This window comes from Corylus avellana, chromosome ca2 (assembly GCF_901000735.1).
Source record: "Corylus avellana chromosome ca2, CavTom2PMs-1.0".
Classification (NCBI taxonomy): Eukaryota; Viridiplantae; Streptophyta; class Magnoliopsida; order Fagales; family Betulaceae; genus Corylus; species Corylus avellana.
The window spans coordinates 8,921,013-8,940,822 of record NC_081542.1 but is presented as its reverse complement, the minus strand read 5'-3'; the positions used below and the strand labels follow the sequence as shown (position 1 = coordinate 8,940,822).

Below are 19,810 nucleotides of genomic sequence, written 5' to 3'. Positions count from 1 at the left end.
AATAATAAAAGGAAAAATGTGAGAGATGCTTACTACTCAAATAAGGGAGCCTTTGTTTGAGCCAAAGGTCCCACGACTCGAGTTGACCTCTACTCGGGTAGGAAAGCCCTTCTCATATATCATACAAAAATGAAAAGAACAAAAGCCTAGATAAGAGGAGAATCCTAGATAAGAGGGGAGAGAATTTGTTTGAACCTCATAAAAGGGAGTTGGATCACAATGAAGTGATTTGCATCCTCTCTAGTTGATGAGCAACTAAGCAACTAGGGAAGCAAGTTCGATTAGGTGTGTGATATTTTTCTATTTTACTTAAATTTACTTAAATTAACTCAAATTGCAAATATGGAGAAGAAAAAAGAATTGAGATTATGTTTGGGTTGTTTGAAGAATATAAAATCTAATTTTTTTAAAAAAAAATTGGAGGTGTTTGGGGGAGCCACCCCCAATTGGTTTCGGGGGTGGCTAATCCGATCTACCCTTTGGGGGGGTGGATCGGCCACCTCGAGACTTGTAGGGGTGGTTCGGCCACCACCCCTATATATATATATATATATATTTTAATTTTATTGATTTTTAAAGTTTTTATTTATTGTTTTTTATTAGTATGGTTGAAAATTTTTGAAAATTTTGAGTTGAGTTGAGTGTTGGTGGTGTCAAATCAATCTTAAAAAAACAAAAGAAAAAGAAAAAAGTTGAGAAAAGTTGGGAAGAATATCCTTCTCAAACAAGCCTTTTAAAATTAAAATCTATGGCTTAGAACTTATCATCATTTTTTTTTTAAAAAAAAAAAAATTAAAAAAATTAACATTAGCAAAATTTGTTATTGAGTTTTAAAATCTAAACCCATTTCAAGTTTGAGGTAGACAATCTTTTTACCAGACAAACCCAACCAAATAATTCTGAAAGGTGAATAGAGTTGAAAATATAAACCAAATCAAAGGGTAGGAGTTGGAGAATCTTCAGCTACATTTTGCAATCTCATATATCAGAACATACCAAAACTGAAAGAAGACGAAGATGGGCTTCAGTTAGGGAGAGAATCACTTAAGAAGACAACAAAGATTACTTTATATAAATCAAGACTAAGTTAATATAAATATTAATGTCTAGTCAAAAAGCTTAAGTTAATATATTAACTACTTATTTTTTCTTTATACTTTCTCGACGTAGAGCACAAATCTTACAAGTGGACTCTCAATAGCTTTTGTGACGATGAGAAGAACAAGAGAGGTTCTTATCCCCATGTTATTGTAAAAGGATCCAAAAAAGGTGGGGGATTATTCATAACAGGAAGATATTTATCTGAACTACTATACTCTTATAATCTAAAAGAATTTCCTCTCATTTTCTACTAAACTGATAACAAATAATCAAAATCGTGATTAAATATTTGGCAACTCCAATCACGAATCACTCCAAAATGGATAAAAATATATTTCCCCCATCTTTCCCCCCCCCCCTCTCATTGTTGGCGATATAAAAAAAAAAAAAAAAAAAAAAAAATCAATCATGACTAAATATCTAAATGAAAACAAACTAAAAACAGAACTATAAATTCACTGTAGAAAGCAATTGAGGGCTGCTTGAAAAAGTAACAAACAGGGGCGGCTTTTGTTTTTCTGGTTTCAAATATACAAAATGCCCACCAAAAAGGGGTTACGAATGTCAAATACATATAAAAAATGTGATTCTTACATGTTAATTAAATAAAAAATTTCATGCTTATCACATGTTAAATGACACATAATAAATTAATGGGTTGGCTTGCTTTTTCTTTTTTTCTTCAAGTTTTATATGTTTAAATATTTAATATATTTGTATTTTTTTTTTATTAAGAGCAACACATGTCACCATTTTATTGGCGCTGACATGACATCTAATATAATTCGTCAAATGTTTTAACAGAATTTAATTCTATGGACTAATTTTTTTTTTGACAAGACCAAATGATCTATGAGTTCACTTTGATACGACATTGAACTATTTATAATTTAAGTTAATTACAGAGAAATTCACAGACTAATTTTACATTAATTCATAAATTTATAAACTTGATGACAAGAAATTCTTTAACCTAGTGAAAATTTGTGTTGTATTGACTATGGCCATGGAGGTTGTATATATTTTTAAATATTTTTTATTTTTGTTTTGAATATATATATATATATATATATATATATATATTTATTTATTTATTTTCTAATAGGTAATAGGTCAAAAAAAAGAGAGAAAAAATATTGAAAATGAAATAGGTCAACAAGAGAGTGCTGCCCCCCATTTCGACTCCATCAACCATTGTGTATTTCTAGAAACTCACCAATAGAGTTGCTGTCTTCGTAGGTCAGACCGCCTTACCACGCCTCCACATCGCCTCTCGTTCTCTCGCTCTCTCTCTCTCTCTCTCTCTCACTTTAAAACCACTCGCTGCTTTAAAGCAATTTTCCACTTTCTCCATTCTACTCCCCAAAAGGGTATGTGTCCAGCTCTGTCAAATCGTCGAACGACATCCTTCTCCTGACGAAACGACATCTTCCCCACCAAGGCATGTTGTTGTTGTTATTCCCTGCTCACTCCCTCTCTCCCGTTTCAACAATCTCTGATTTTCACTGTTTCAGTCACGTCCTATAGAACCGTTGACTTTCCTACCTGACCGAGGAGGAATGGACCAATCGCTGCTCGACGACATAATCAACCGGCTTATGGAAGTCCGAGGCCGGCCGGGCAAGCAGGTCCAGCTCTCGGAGTCGGAGATCCGCCAGCTCTGCGTTGCTTCTAGAGAGATTTTCTTGCAACAGCCCAATTTGTTGGAGCTTGAAGCACCCATCAAGATTTGTGGTACTTGATGCGAAACCCACCTTTTAGGTTTAGTTTTATTTTCATAAATTTGCTTTTTAAATTATTAAACTTTGTGGGTTTATGGTTTGGGTTTGATTTGATTGGTTCAACTCTGGGATACTTGGTCTTGAAATTTGAGAATCCAGTCATCTTTTTGGAGCTGTATACTTGGTTTTTGTGAGTCTTTGTTTGTGCTTTGTCGGACCCATGAAAGAATTTTGTTTGTCTAAGCGAATCCAATTTGGTTGTTGTCGGCTGGGTTTAATTTGATTGCTTCATTTTACAGCATTCTTACCTGAAATTCTGGGAGCCCAAGTTTCTACTCTGTTGAAACCATTCAGATTTCACTATTTTATGTTAAGCGCACTTAGTTTTTGTGATCAATTTTCTCTTTTGGGTATGATTGCTTAATTAGACACTGTTAAGTAATTCTGTGATTCCTCTTTGAGTTTGTAATGTAGGGAATGAGTTAACTGTTGTACTATGTAGTGACATTTTTCTTGGTAATGTTTGTGGTCAGCTAATGAATTTGATTGCTTAGCTTTATTTTATTTTATTTTTTATTTTTTTTTACGAGTTTGATTGCTTAATTGAAATTACTATGTACATTTTCGAGTTAGTTTGCAAAATATCCTGCGATTTACTTGTATGTGTACAATTTTACATTTTTAACACAGACGATATTATGTTGTGTATGGATTAAGTTGCTTAAATTGTAGTGTACTCTGATTATCTTTTAAGTTAATGTTTGTTTCTGGATGAAAATGTGTTATAGGTTTGGATTAAATTAGTTAATTTGGAATGAACGGTGTCATTTTTTTTTCCTGGTTAGTAATTCAATCTGAATGATAGTTTACATTTCATTTGTTTATTTGTAATGAATCTGTTTAGTAATCGTAGCATGTGTAGGTGAATCACTTAACCTGGAAGGGCTTTGAGAGTTGACTTTTGTTTTTTGATATAATTAACACTTATGTGATATATTACTAAATACTTGAATTCTTTATTAGCCATTATTTGGATTGGGTATTGGATCATGCATGGTGCGTTTTGTTTCCATTTGTGATGCTGCCTTGATATATAATATGTTGACTTAAAATTTTGAATTGTCAATTAGTGAGAGGCTTTTACTTGCATTTTCTTTTTTTGGTGGGTTTTACTTGCATTGTCTAGTTATGTAAAGCATTAGGATACAGGAGAGATGATATGTCAGCATAGAAATTGAGTCGAATCAAGAGTAGTAGATATGATTTCGTTGTATAGGCATAACAGGTGATTTTATCGACCCTCTAAAACAAGAAGTTTCGGTCCCAAGGGGATAATATCAACCACTTGGCGTCCACAATATTTATTTTGTTTCCTCCTTTTTCTTTTTGTATAATTTTGCTGACCATACCCATTGCTCTAGCATTATAAACGTTATTGCTACTCTTGCTACCGTCAGGACAAATCTGACCTCTTCCCCCGTTCCCACCTATGTACATGGGATCTTTTTTAAGAAGTGAACATCTTTTTTAGTAGCGGGTCTGGGGAAAATAATAGGAAAGGTGACTTTGCTATATTTCTGACCAGGTTCTTGACCTATTATCTGGAACAACGATTTAGCCTGACCATAGTGCTAGCTCTCTGTGATACCTAACAATCAAGCTTTTCTTGGATGTGTTAACATGGTAGCTTTTTATTGATTTGCTGCAATGATACTCTACTCAGTGATGATTGCAACAACTGCAGCAATTATGAATAAAGTTTCTTCTTTTACCCTTTTTTCCAATTATTTAGTTCTTACAAGTAGACAACAAGTAGGACTGTTTGATGATCTGGAGAGTGTGATTGTTTTGTTGTTTTAGTTATTTATATTGTTATTCACTTATCTATTCCTGATTAGGTCTTATGTAGCACTGACTTTTCCCCTGGTAAGCTAATTTGTCGCTGTATTTTCTTTTTACCATTTGTCTATTACTTCTTGTTCATTCCATGGTCTTTTGCACACTTTGCTTGTGTGTCTTGTATATTGTACATTTTTCTTTCTGATTCAGTCAAAACTATTAATCTTCATCTTAGCCCTTTTCTTGCAATCTATTAAGTGAGATCATCAATAGTGTGTTCCAATCTTTTTGCATTGCTGATTTGGCAAAATACCACTGGTTCGCAGTAAGATACATTTCCTACTTCCTGAAGAAATAAAATTTGTAATATCTTCCTGAAGAATGTCCATTGTTTAATACACTTCAATATGGTAGTGATGGTTCATGATTGATTTCTGTTTCGTACACGTAAATCTGTAATTGGAGGATGGAGGTGATTATGCCATGGTAATATGTGAATTACTGTTGTAACTAACAAAGTGATGCAAAAATTAGATCATGGGAAAAGGATACCAGGCTAGGTTAATTATGTTTGGTTGTGGTCTGCCCAAAATGATTGCTTTATGCTAGTGAGGCTTTACGGTAACTACTTAGTACACCATGCTCTAGTGTTATTGTCTCTTTCGAATAGGGTAATGCTGTACTCCAAGAGGCTTACTCTATTCATTAATGTGGTAGGCTACTTGTCTTTTCGTTTTATTTAATTGGAGGTAGCAATATTTTTTGACGTCAAAGAAAAATCTCATTATCTTTCCTCGGGCTTTGATGCTCTAATGGCCTCAACTAATATTTGTATTCAAAAATGTTGGTGCTACTGATTTCTTTCTTGAAATACATTGTGAGTGAAACTCTTCCACTGATATTAAAACTGAAAAAATTCACTGTAGTATTTCTTAATCTGATTACTAGTGTTGTGTTGTTATTGGTGGTCATATATGAATGAAGGGAGCTTAGATAAGTAAATCAAGGAAATTGTTACAGTTCTGTGCCACTCCACCATATCACACATCACCTTTAACTTTGATACCACTTGTTAGGAAGATTGACACCTTGAAAAGTCTTTCGGTGACACCATAATAAAGCATGTTAGGATATCATTCAACCAAAAAGCTTAAGCCTATGGGTTTGGGTCTAACTATACTTTGTTAACCACTCACACTTGTGACATCTTTCCAATGGATTCAATCTTTTTATACTCACGTGTATACTCAACACTCTTTAAAGTGGAGAATGCAAAAGCTTATAGCTTTTATTATATCACTTCATTTTGTTTGCTATTTAATAATCAATGATGCTTATTTTGGAGATATAACTCTTCTAAACCGTTATGTTTAATGTTACCTATATAATTGAGTACATGACACACCTAATTCGACATGTAAACTAAAATTTTATTGAGTATTATATTGAATATGCAAGATTTTATAACTATTTTCTTAATATACTTTACCAATTTAGGGGCATCCTTGTGAATAGTTCTAGTGCTAAAGGGTATTTGGTTGTTTTTGTTATTTTGTATGGCCAAATTGGTGGTGCAGTCGTTTGCTTGTTGGAAAGGTAGGTTTTGGAGGAGTACGGTTGTTCTGAAAGCCATCTTCTTGTTTGGCTTGAACATTTGTATAGAGAAGGATAATAGAGCTTTCGAGGAGTTGAGCTTGCCATTGGTCTTGAGCTCATTGTTTTCATTGCTTTTGGTTTTGCATTCTTTCTGGCTTGCATTAGTATGCCGCTTTCTTTGATGCTTTAAACCTTAGTCGTTGACTTTTATTTTTCTTTTTTCTTTCAGTGTGCCTTTCATATACATCCCATATAGAGGGATATCTTCTTCTTTTCTTTTTTTGCCAAAATAACCTCTATTTGTTTGTGAAAATAGAAATAAAGAAGGTTGATGTGATATTGAAACCATGTGATGTGAGACCACAATGAATTAATTTTTCACATGGTACTAAAATGTTAATTTATGGCCTGAACCCCTAGATTTTCCAATTAATCAACATATCAAGACACTAGATAACATCTTGAAAGTGGCATGAGATACAATTCTAAACAAACTATCTTTTAATATCTGATCACTTATAAAAAAAAATTATATTAATAATTACTTAGCTACTTATAAAAAAAAAAAACTATATTAATTATTTACTGCATATATTTAATTGTCTCAAAAGATTGGTTTAGTATAAGTTGGAGCAAAAAGTCTAGGGGAGGCCAAAGATTGACATGGTTAGTCATGATTGCTAACAATATAATAGAGGATACACCTTATATGGGGTTGAGTGGCAAAAAAGGATTCAGATAGCTGACCTTAATTAGTTGGAATTTGTGCTTAGTTGATTTGAGTTGTTTTACTTTTTTATTATTAAAAGTTTTCAAGTGGCACATACAATAATGCTTAGAATCAGCAATGATCCTTTTGAATTTACATTCACAGAGGGGAAAAAAGAGAGGAAAAAGCTAGCTTAGTGAGGGAAAATATCCTTTTTCCTTTTTCTATTTTTGGAAATGTCTTACTAGAGAAATTTGAACTGGTGGGATTATCAATATAGTTGTTGTAACATGCCTGAGGCACTAAGGGGAATAAATGTTTGGATATTCGGATTTGATCTAGGGGAGTATTGTGTAAATTGAATTTGGAGAAGGCCTATGATCATGTAAAACGGGAGCTTCTGTCATACATGATGCAGAGATGTGGCTTTGGGGAGAGATGGTGAATTCAGATAGTACAACGCATATCTACGCTGCGGTTTCCATTCTCATTAATGAGTCTTCATCTGGTTTTTTTAGTAGTTCAACCGAATTACTATAGGGAGACTCGTTATCTTCTTTATTGGTTGTGGTTGTTATGGAGGCATTAAGTAGAATGATGTTTATGATAGTGGATATTGAGTATTGGTGAAGAGTTTAAGTTTCATCTCGTGAAGTGGTAGAAAATATGTACTACAATCATCTTAGGGGGTTTGGGGTGAAGAATCTAATTCAATTTAATTGAGCCCTTTTGGGTAAGTGATTGTGGAGGTATGCTATGAAGAGGGAGGCTTCGTGGAGATCAGTGGTGGATACTAAATATGAGAGTTTGTGGGAAGGTTGGTGTTCTAAGAACGTTGCGAGCCCTCTGGTGTGGGAATGGAAAAGTGTAAGGAGGGGGTGGGAAGGTTTTTCTAAATTTGTGAGGTATGAGGTGAGAGATGGATCTACAATGCAGTTTTGGCATGATTTATGGTGTGGGGAGCAGCCTTTGAAATTCTCTTTTTCTGGAATTATTCATTCTTGCTTGTTGTAAGGATGCGTTGATGGCAGATCATATGCAGTTTTGGAATGGAACATTTATTGGAATATTTTCTTTACAAGACCTGTGCATGATTGGGAGGCGGAAGTGGTCTTTGATTTCTTTGTGTTTTATTCTTAAAGAGTAAGGCAAGGAGGTTAGGATGGAATGTGCTGATTCCTTCTAAAAGGAAATCGTTTTAAGTGAAATCTTACTATCATGTGTTATCTCCAACGGTGAGTTCCCCGTTTCCTTGGAAGAGTATTTGGAAAGTTAAGGCTCCTTCTAGAGTGGTGTTCTTTGTGTGGATGGCGACTTTAGGGAAAATCTTAACTTTGGATAATTTTATGAAAGCAGCATGTTATTGTGGTGGATTAGTGTTGTATGTGTAAGAAAACTATGGAGCTCACTTTTTGAAAACTATTTGAAATTAAACATAACTTATCAAAAAAAAATGTGTAAGAAAAGTGGGAAGTCTATTGACCATCTTCTTCTTCATTGTGAGGTTGCAAGAAAACTATGGAGCTCACTTTTTCAGTTGTTTGGGGTTGTATGGGTTATGCCTCGGAGGGTGAGAGATATGTTGGTGTGTTGGAGGGAACAATTGTGACAATGTAATCTTTTGGAATTGTGGAGGTTGGCTCCTTTATGTTTACTATGGTGTATTTGGAGAGAAGAATGCAAGGATCTTTGAAGATCACGAGATGGCAATGTTAGAGTTAAAGAATTTGTTGTTCCAATCCCTTTCTACGTGGATAGTAGTGTTTATTAGATTGCTTGTTTCTAATTTCTCTAAGTTTTTGGAGTTTTGTTCTTTTTTTTTCTTTTTTCGATACTTTAGGGGTTCCCTTGTATACTCTTATGTGTATTATGTTTGTGCTCTTGTGCCCTTTTAATGAATTTGAATTACTTATAAAAAATACATCTAGTTCATTCCCCCGAAAAAGTATTTGGAAGGTTAGGCCTTGCCCACTCGTTGCTTTCTTTACTTGGACGACAACTTTGGGTAGAATCTTCACGGTTGATAATTTTAGAAAGTGAGGTTTTACCCTCTTACACTAATGTTGCCTATGCAAAAAGAATGAGGAGATCGTAAATTACTTCCTCATCTATTGTGAGTTTTAATACTACACTAGTTTTTTTTTTACTTGGTTCTATACTTATTTAGGGTTTTGTGGGTTATGCCTAGCAACATCCTAGAGCTACTTCATTGTTGGAAGACTCCCAAAGAGGCTACCTCTCACTCTTAAAGTGGAGCATTGGAGAAAAAGTAACCAATGCCTTTTTGAGGACTGCGAGTCTAATGTGCTTAGTTTAAAATTTTGTCTCTTTGAGATATCTCTTGGATTGGGCTGTAATTTATTTTCCTAATCTCTCCCCTCTTTGAACTTTTTAGATCTTGTTAACTTTTAAATTTTCGACACCTTTAGGGTGGTTGTATCTCTTGTATACTTTTCGTGTATGAGAGTTTTACCTTTTCTTTTTATAAATTGTTATTCATAAAAAAAGTGTAATTCTTCCCTTACTTTTTTTAGTACTTGAAATGATCAAGAGGAAGAAGTGATATTCTTGAAAGAAAAATTGATTGAGCAATATGACAATTCTCAAAAGACTTGAAATCTAGTGCTAGAAGCTTTGTTAGAAGCAAGAAAGACGAGGTCACTTTGCTTCGTAGACAAGGCTCGTTCCGTACTTGACTTACGAGCTCATGTAGTACTCACCCCTATCTTTGAAAGGGCTTATCCACTCCACTCGTTGTCTACTAAACGAGCGTTAGAGTGAGCGAGCGAAGCCTTCCATTTAGTGGCTGCTTTTGAGAATTTTTTGTTTTGTTTAATATATCTCAATGATTTCTTGCATTGTTGGTAGCAGTTATTTAAAAATATATGGAATAATTAATTTTATAATATTTTATTGCTTTAAAATCTCTTCTTGTGATAAATAAGTAGGCCAAGTACATGTGGAATAATCTAGGACAGTTGAATAGACTATCAAATAGCATAAGAATTTTTTTTTTTTTTTTTTTTTGCATTGTTTGTAGTAGTAAGTTTTTAATTTGAAATAATTAATTAGAAATTTTTATTTTTTTGACTTTCTTTCCAATAGTTTTGGGGCGCTAATATTTAAATGATAAAGTACTGAGCCAAACTATCAGTCTTAATTATTTGCATGCTTGTAGTATGGGTTAGAATTTCACATCCTCTGCAAAGTTACTACATTTTCCATGGTTTCTAAACCTGTTGACATAGTTGATGCGTTATGAAGTCATTGTTTTGCTATTTATGAGAATCTCTCTCTCTCTTTTTTTTTTTTAGAAAGAATGAATTTTTGGATTTGTCTTGATGATACTCTTTTGATGACATTCAGGTGACATACATGGTCAATATTCTGATCTTTTGAGGCTTTTTGAGTATGGTGGATTACCTCCTAAAGCCAACTACTTGTTTTTGGGGGATTATGTGGATCGAGGCAAGCAAAGTTTAGAAACAATATGTCTACTCCTAGCATATAAAATAAAATATCCTGAGAACTTTTTCCTCTTGAGGGGAAACCACGAATGTGCTTCTATCAATCGTATATATGGCTTTTATGATGAATGTAAGAGAAGATTTAATATCAGGTTATGGAAGACATTCACAGAGTGCTTTAACTGCCTGCCAGTGGCTGCCCTAATTGACGAAAAAATTCTCTGCATGCATGGGGGCCTTTCTCCCGATCTGCATCATTTGGATCAGATTAGAAATTTACTGCGGCCAACTGATGTACCAGACACAGGTTTGCTCTGTGATCTTCTCTGGTCTGATCCCAGTAAAGATATTCAAGATTGGGGAATGAATGATAGGGGAGTTTCATATACATTTGGTGCTGACAAGGTGACGGAGTTTCTTGAGAAGCATGATTTGGATCTCATTTGTCGTGCTCACCAGGTTTCACCTACCATAGTGCAATTTATTACTGATAGTTTTCAGAATTGAGTTCATATCCTCTTCCCTACTGGTAGAACTGTACAGAACATATCTAGTAAAGCCAAACATATTTATCTGTCTGGAGTATGATAGTCATTTTACAGGAACTTATGCTTTTCGTGAAAATATGGAGCAATTATAATCTACTGGATACTTGTCAAAATTTCCAAATTTTTAGACCTCTTGGGTACTTGAATCTTTTTAAATGCCATGCCTCCACCCTTTTGTATTTAATAATTTTACCATTGGTTGCTTCATTCTGTACAGTCCTATGCTGGGTATAGAGGATATGATCTTTCATAATGTTTAGCACCTCTATGTAGTTAGTGTTCTTGTATTATATGTTTGGCAGGTTGTAGAGGACGGCTATGAGTTCTTTGCCAACCGACAACTTGTTACTATATTTTCAGCACCTAATTATTGTGGGGAGTTTGACAATGCCGGTGCCATGATGAGTGTGGATGAGACACTAATGTGCTCCTTCCAAATATTAAGGCCTGCAGATAACAAGCTGAAGTTCAACTTTGGGAGCACGCTAACAGCCAAACCTGGAAATTCTCCAACAGGGATTTTTGGGAGTACAACTACTGCTAAGCCTGGAAACCCCCCAACTGGAGTGAAGGTATGTGCCCGTTACATAAAAAGACAAATTTAGGTTAACTAATAGAAGCTTCTTGATGGAACTATGGGCACTTATTGCATTTCCCATTAGTATGTAGTTCTTATGACATTTTTCTCGAATTTAGATTGTAGCTTGTTAGATATCGAATGGTATGCTTGCTTCACTGTGCAATTACCTATTTCTATTTTTGGATGTTTCAAAATATTTCTCCACATTAAAAGTCAAACAATAATCTGTATTCATTCACATGCTACCCTTTATCATATTACTATTACATGCTAAAAAAATTATTGTTTCTTGAGTTGACAAGTAGAACTAAGAACAAAAAGGGATGCTTAGTGGTCAAAGGGTGGGCGTGGGATAAGCCGTAGATTCAGACATCTTGGGTTCGAATCTGCACCAAGAGTTTCTCTGATACACGATTCTAATGGGTGGGGTCGTGTATTCGGGGTTTACTCTCGAGGGGTGGGTCCAAAGGGCCTTGCCTTGGTGAGGTTTCACGCCATCACTTAAAAAAAATAGAGAACATGTGTCAAGCATCTAATGCATTCTTAAAGATTGTGCTATATCCAAAGTGACTATAGCCATAGGATTGAGAAATTAACATATTTATCATTATACTAAAAGTAATTTCACTTTTTCTTTTTCTTGTGTGTGTGTGGGTGGTTTTTTATTTTATTTTTTATCTTTGTGGGGTGGGGTGGGGATCAAACAAGAGGAAGAGAAGTACACGTTATATGCATGTTTCTTCTACTCTCAGGTTCTGCTTAGATACAGTTTGGTAATAAAAACTTGTGTAGTGGGATTTTTTTATTAAGCAATTGTGGTGGGATGATATTTCTTTTGAAATTATCGTAGTCATTAATGAGTAGTATCTATTTAAGCATTATGATCGTTTTCTGAGCTAATTCCTGTCTTTTGATGGAGACTATACTTCAAGAATTAATACTTTATATAGTCTTTCTATTGTTCTTTTGCACATTCCCTTGTTATGTGTTTATTTTGATTCGTAAGATTGAACTAAATACCTGCCCTAGTCTTACGTCATTCCATTGCCATCTGATCCATCAACTATATATATATTAGTCAAAATATCAATAAAAGCACAAAAGGCGCAACCCAAGTATATATGGAGTATACAAATACATCTAGCTAGAAAGAAAAAACAAGTCAAAAAAAACATGAAACCTAGGCAAATTAAGATCTAAGGTAGCTGTCCAGTGGTAAAGAGTTATGAAAAAGAACGACTTTAGTTCAACCACTGGCCTCTTGCAGTCTTCAAAATTTCTATTATTTCTTTTCATCACCACAAAAGGCAGGACAAAACCAACTTCCACACTACTGCACTCTGAGGACTGCCTCCCAATCCTATCTAACAAGTGAAAAAGTCTACTATTCTGTGAGGCATAATCCAAGCTAACCCAACTCGACTGAAATATCAGTCTACAAGGGTGGCTGTCCAAGCAAAACACACCACTCTCAAGGGGGCTTTCTGCCACAAATCTGCAAAGGAAAGGGAGCGTTATTAGGAGAAACAATGACGTTATAGAAAGATCTATCATCAAACATCAATTTCTTGTAAAGTGCCCAATGAAACTTGTCTTCACCTTCCTGTCTCATTTTGAAGTAAAGACATCTACTTCTCAATCGTGAGCCATTCTGATAAGGCTTATATTTCATTGATGTGAACCACTGTATAACTCCAAGTGGTATGCCACAAAAGCATCCTTTACTCTAGCAATACCATACAAATACAGTAAAGTATTCTTAACGACTTGATTTTTTTTTGATAAGTAATTCTTAAGGACTTGATTCCCACACCACATATGCCATAATTTAATTTATGTGTACTTAGAGGCGCCTTACGCTTTCAATAAAGTTTTTCAGTACTTATATATTAAAAAAAAATAAAAATAAAAAAGCCCAAAATTTAATCTTGGAGTTATCTCTCACCCCAGACCTGGTGTAACTAGAAAACAGCCCCAATCCCTACTGATATTTTTCAAGCTCGCTCCATACGACCCATGAACCTCATTAAAACACCACCATCCCCACGAGTTGCCATATTTGGAGGCCACTACAACTCTGCACAAGGCTTCTATCTCATGCGAAAGCACCAAAGCCATTTCTCCATACGAGCATGTTTGAACAAAAGCAAATTTCAGACCCCTAACCCTTCGGGAAAGAAACTTGAACCAATGGATCAGATATTTGAACTCATCACCTAGCCTACCCCATAAGAAGTCTTGCTGTAACTTCCCTATACGGTTGGCAACACCAGCAGGAAGGAAAAAAAGAGACATGAAATATGTAGGCAGATTGGGAAGGGTGCTCTTGATTAAGGTAATCCTTTCATCCTTAGACAGGTACATCATTTTCCATCTCTCCAAACAACACTCCATCTTCTTATAACACTGTCCCAAATCAATTTGGCCTTAAATGGAGCTCCCAGTGGAAGAACAAGATACTTCAAAGGCAAATAAGACACCTCACAACCCAGAATCTTGGCTAGCCCATCCATGTTACTAACATTTCCCATAGGAATAGGCTATGACTTTTCCAAAATAATTTTCAAACCGGATATAGCTTCAAATCATAAGAATAAGGCATGCAGATAACAAATGTGATCTGGGTTAGCCTTCCAAAATATGAACATGGGAAATGTGAACCGCACCAGTGTTTCTAGACCCCAAAGAAACGCCTGAAAGAAATCCTCCATCTATGATAGTAGCAAAGCATTTTATGTAGGGCTTCAATAAGAACATTAGCAGCAGTTTTCCTAAATCCTCTTCGGGCTTCCCTAAATGCAAGGAAAATCCCAAAAAACCCACCTACAGCAGATTGCCCTTTCCTTTTCCAAACCAAGGGTCTTGGGTAGCGTTGTAGCTTCCCTTATCAACATGGTACTTGACGCCAACACTAAGCACGGCATTCTCTAGAGTTACAGCTGAGTGCTGCTTGGCATTTAGCTTTGTATCCATGAACATCCCCTGCCCAAAAGAAGAAGAAAAAAAGCTTGAGTAAGGAAAGCACCAATTTGACGGATTTTAAGATCTAAAATTTGTATTGTACCTCATAATCATCTCCATATTTCTCAATCAACCAATGGATATGAAGACGCTGGATTGCAGTCAATGGTCGCAGAGGTGTAGATTTTCCATCTCTTCGCTGCTTTCCCAGAACTGATTTAAAATCTATATGGCCCAAAGAGAAGTCATGGAGTCAACCATTATCAAAGAATGCCAAGAGGGGTCAAGTCCTTTCAGTTCCAGAGATCACTTTGAAAAAACATAGTGGAAGTTCCATGAAGAGAGAATTATAGATTTTAAACCTATAATGTGAAAATAGCTTCCCATCTCTTCCAAATCCCTTACGAAGACAATACAAAAAATGAAACCAAACCCAAACTACCTTTCTGCACTTTGGGACGACATTCTTGAATAAGCCAATGAAGAAAAAAGAAATTAAAAAAGAAAGAAAGAAAAAAATAATCATAAAAAAAAAAAAGTAAAGAAAGAATATTTAAATGGTCTCAGGAAAGATAAGGGCAGTATTGTGGATTGTATTTGAATAGGGAAGCAAAAGCAGCTTGGTTCCCTAAATTTAGAAAAAAATTAAGGGAAACTACCGGAAATGCTCTAACAATGACAAAGAGCATAAGATACAAGATCTCCCTGTCTCAAACTACAGGAGTTACTAAAGAAACCGGAGGGAGTGCCATTTTCCAAAATAGGAAAGCGCTCTGAAAAAATACAATCCGCTATCCAATTACACCATTTCTCTCCAAATCCGCACCTCATCTGCAAGTACAATAAGAACTCCTAGTTGACATGATTATAGGCTTTCTTAATACCCAACTTTCAAAGCTTGTTCACCAGATTTGGTCTTGCTATCCAGGCAATCATTAGCAATAAGAATGGTCTAGAATTTGCCTGCCTTTGACAAATTCATTTTGAGGTTTTGAAATTATCTTCTTTACCACCCCTTTTATCCTATTTGCAAGAGCATTGGCAATAATCTTATAAACCCCCACCAATTAGACTAATAATATTAATAAACCTTCTGTATGTTGTTATTGGTCCCTTATTATGACTTGTAAAGAAAATACCTAATCTATTGCCTATGTTACATCAACGTGAAAATTCATCCAAAAAAAATGTTACATCAATATGAACTGTAAGTTTTGTCCTGAAGCATTCCTTATCCTTCATGTGTACCTTAATCCTTAGACCCAAAAACCTCCAATTGTTCTTAAATTTATGAACAAAGTTCTGCAGTGTGAAGTTGGTTTCTTTAACTAGAACACAGTGTATGGAATTAGCGGAGATGTAGCAACAGTTGTGCCAAATGATGGAACTTAGCACTTTGGATCTGTTTGTTGGAGAGGGTGAGAAAAAGGATAAGAGAGGAAGGAAAGTGGAGCATTGACGGGCATTTTCTTGTTTGGTATAGGGAAAAGGGAGGAGAAGTGAAATCGGTTATAAGGAGGATTTTCCACTCAGGCCCACATTATTTTATCCTCTCAAATGTGGAAGGAAAAGGGGAGGGAAATTGGAATGAGACAAAGGCATGTGATGTGATCAATTTACCCATAATAAATAACCCCCTGTATGTACCTCAGAAAGAAATAAACTTGATAATTATATAAGGTTTTAATGGCATTCAGCATCTTTCCTCATATCCTTCTCTACTACCAAACAAAGGAATGGGATTTCTATTTTTCATCCTTTTCAATTTTCCATTCTTTCTACCTACGAAATACCTGGTAAATAAAAAATATTCATCATTCATTTTCTTGCCTCCTTGCCTCTTCTTTCATCTCCCAATTTCATCTTACCTATCAACTGTGCATGCACCCTTAAAATGGTGGCAGTTGAAATTTCTCATGGTTTTGCACATATGGTTCATACTTATGACTCTCCAGCCCTCTACTAGATTTTATTGTTTTTCCCTCAACTAATGTAGTAAGTGGGCAACCAATGTGATTATCTCTTAAACTTTGGGGGACAAACTCATATTTTCTGCCTTGGTGAGTAGTGAATGGCTGCAATCACAGACATAATTTATTTATTTTTTCTGTATATGCAACTAAATTTCTGCAACTGTGATGACTTCCCTTTGTTTATATTCTTAGACAGGGAAATTTTAAACAAGGTATGATAAGATTCGATTCTGCTTTCAAGACATTTTATTCTGGATTTGAAAGAACCCATATGGATCAGAATCTGATCATTACAAGTGCTGCTGTCACTGCTTTTGATCTCTGTACTTTTATTGTCTAATCTGGTGCATCGCATATAAGTAACTGGCTCGTTTTTTTAATTTTGTTTGCTTTTTGGCTTTGCAGTCCTTCCTTGGAGTATGAGATTTGTTTTGATGGAATAGAGGTGGAGCCTGGAGCCTGGAGCCTGGAGCCTGGAGCTGCCACCCCAGTTGGGTCATAAACACAAATGGGTGGCCACTGTATGAGCTTTGAGGTCCATTTAATTTGACTATAAAATGTCGAAAATTGTACAAAATTGGAAGGAAAATATCATTAGAAACTAATACAAAAGAGATTGTTTTCCTTGATACAAAGTTGTGTTTGAAGAGCTAGTATTGGCTGTAATCCTTTTTTTTCTTCCTGCTTGTACACTAGTAGCTGCAACGTATGCTGCTATATGAATTGTTAGCTTCAAATGTTTCACCCACGTTTGCTATGAAACCATGGAAGTGATTCCGGGACAGAATAATGTTAAAACAAATTTCTCATGTATTCTGATCTCTCTATTTTTATTTTTATTTTGATTTTTAATTTTTATTATTATTTTTTTTTTTATAAATTGTCTTTTCTTAAAGTCCCATATCTTAGAAATTATAATTTCTGTGTCCGCATTTTGTGTTCAGCAAACCTAGGGATTGAGATCTCCTATTAAATTTGAGATTCTCAAATTCATAAATCTTAATCGTTTATTTCATCTAAGCGTTTAAAATAATTCATGTTTTAGCATTTAATGAGAAAATATGGCTTATTAAATTTCTTGAGGGTAGCTTCCTCATTAAATGTTGAAATATGGCTTATTTTAGACGGTTAGATAAAATAAATGGTTGAGATTTATGAATTTGAGAATATCAAATTTTAAAAAAAATTCTTGGAGATTTTTCAATCCCATGGCACACGTACATAAAAGGAAAAGAATAGAAAAAAAAAAATGTATTTTCATAGATAAATGATAAAGGTACAAACTTTTTGATACAACTTTGGTCTAATTTTTTTTTATGTGATCATTTTAAAAAAAAAAACAAAATAAAAAAAAATAAAAAAATTCTTAAGCAATAACATCTTATGTGATTTTTTTATTATTTGTTTTTTTTTTTAAATGGTATTTTTCTTGATAATAATGACCATTTTTTAAAAATTTTGTCATTATTACGACCCATTATCATGCCTCATTTTCAAATGTAAATGATAACGTAGATGCTTACTTATGCTGCAAGTCTCGAGGAAATATTAATTGATTTCAGGAGTTTGAGAAAAGACAACTTGTTTGCTTGCATGTGCCTTTCCCTTACATTCAGTCGTAGGAATTCAAATTGGATCTGTTTAAGCATATTCGATATTCAGTCAAAGAAGTGAGGAATCAATTAATTTAATATATTTCAGGTTTCTGTAGCCTTGGGACCTCAACAATGATCCAGTTTTTTTTTTTTTTTTTTTTTTTTTATGTTCTCAACAAGTTTTCATATTTCGAAATTGCTTCGTGGTTTTTTTACTTATGAGTCTTTAATTATATCTTTCTTAATTAATATATATATAACTAAACAATTATTCATCTACTAATCTCTTATGCTAAACATTTTTCCACGTACCCATATATGGATTTTTTTTTTAAAAAAAAATTAATTTCTAAACATGATAAATACACGTTAAATCTTTATATAGTATCTAAATTATGAAATAAGAAGACCTTGACAAGAAAATAAAAAGAAAAAGAAAATTCTTAATCCAATTTCGAATACCAAGATAAGTTATCAATTGGGTGTGGCGTGAACTCCACGTGCCAAGTTTTAATCACTTTTGATTGATTGATATGGTAGTCTACATATCTCTATCCATCCCTCCATCTTCAGTAATAGAAAAATATAAATTAAATTAAATAAATAAATCGGTGTCCCCTCCTTTTAAGTCAATTCAGTGTAACACTGTCTGCTTTTGACAATTTCTCTCTGTCAAATAATTCTGGGAGTTGTCTAGATTCCAAGGGTAGGTTTAGTTTGGCGAAAAAACGGATTATTCTTAGGCACAAAAGAATATTTACAAGTTTTGGCATTCAAGTGACCTGTCTTACACGGGAAGTCAGACATGACATGCATTTAGCAAAACATGTCACTCATGACGAATATCACGTTTCCCTTTCAAATACAAACATAATACACTAATGCTCTACATGCATAATCATGGACATAGTTTTTTTTAAACTGTGTTAAAATAAATGTTTATAATTTTTTTTATGTGGAGAACACGTACCATTTTTATAGAATAAATATAAAAATATTATTTTGATTCAGTTGGAAAGAATAAAAAAAATGTCAAGTTCGACCTTTTTCTTCTCCGATTCACTTTTTGGCACCCCAGTTAATTCTCCGCCGTCAGCTGCCGCCAGTATGTGTGAAAGTCTCCAATGAAAGCCGCCGGCGGCTGCCTATAAGAAAATAGGTGGCGGTGAGCAGTCTATTATTTTTATTTCCTGGGCATGCATGTGGAAGTCGGTGAGAGGCAATAATGCACCAATTTTGAGAGTAGATGGGCCCCACACTGACGTGGTAGATTGATTTAACGCAAAGCATCGTTTTAACGCTCCATTGACTTCACAGAGAACCAGTAAAACGTACAACTTATCAACATTGAAATTTCACCTGATCTGAACCCCACACTCTTCATCTGATCTGCCACTCCACAGATCTAACTCTCCTCCCTTGGATCGCCTACTTGTTTGGTAGGTCCCACTAATTATTCATACTATTATAATTTGAATTAATTAGATTGATTGGCCGAAAAGAATAATGTTACGGGACTCTCACTCATTTCAGGTACGTTTCACGTCCAAAACTGTCCAAATTAAGTGACTTTACATTAATTAAGGGTGATATATTTATATAGTTTAATTAAGGGTGATATATTAAACTATATAAATTAATCTTAATCTGATCAATTTAATTAAATATAACAAATCTCTTAACTCTAATTTACTAATTTTAAATTAAATTTATTAAAAAT

General features: G+C 34.5%; 1 protein-coding gene across 3 annotated transcripts; it reads left to right on the top strand.

The window, feature by feature from the left end:
• The first annotated feature begins 2,291 nt into the window (after window positions 1–2,291).
• On the top strand, window positions 2,292–17,308 carry LOC132171614 (serine/threonine-protein phosphatase PP1-like). 3 transcript variants are annotated; one of them, XM_059582984.1, is made up of 5 exons: window positions 2,292–2,542; window positions 2,629–2,835; window positions 10,333–10,892; window positions 11,284–11,553; window positions 16,901–17,308. In XM_059582984.1, exons 2-5 carry the CDS (start codon window positions 2,661–2,663, stop codon window positions 16,916–16,918), a joined length of 1,023 nt encoding a protein of 340 aa, XP_059438967.1. In that variant the 5' UTR covers window positions 2,292–2,542; window positions 2,629–2,660; the 3' UTR covers window positions 16,919–17,308. The 3 variants fall into 3 exon arrangements, with proteins under 3 accessions (XP_059438967.1, XP_059438966.1, XP_059438965.1); XM_059582983.1 differs by having other exon boundaries at window positions 2,616–2,835; XM_059582982.1 differs by having other exon boundaries at window positions 2,292–2,835.
• Window positions 17,309–19,810: the final 2,502 nt, after the last annotated feature.

What these genes read in the sequence shown, in the direction of transcription:
- LOC132171614 (XM_059582984.1), top strand. Translation starts at nt 2,661, where the DNA reads ATGGACCAATCGCTGCTCGACGACATAATCAACCGGCTTATGGAAGTC. An exon ending in AGCACCCATCAAGATTTGTG is followed by an intron (nt 2,836 to 10,332) that starts GTACTTGATGCG and finishes GATGACATTCAG; the next exon opens with GTGACATACATGGTCAATAT. An exon ending in TCATTTGTCGTGCTCACCAG is followed by an intron (nt 10,893 to 11,283) that starts GTTTCACCTACC and finishes TATGTTTGGCAG; the next exon opens with GTTGTAGAGGACGGCTATGA.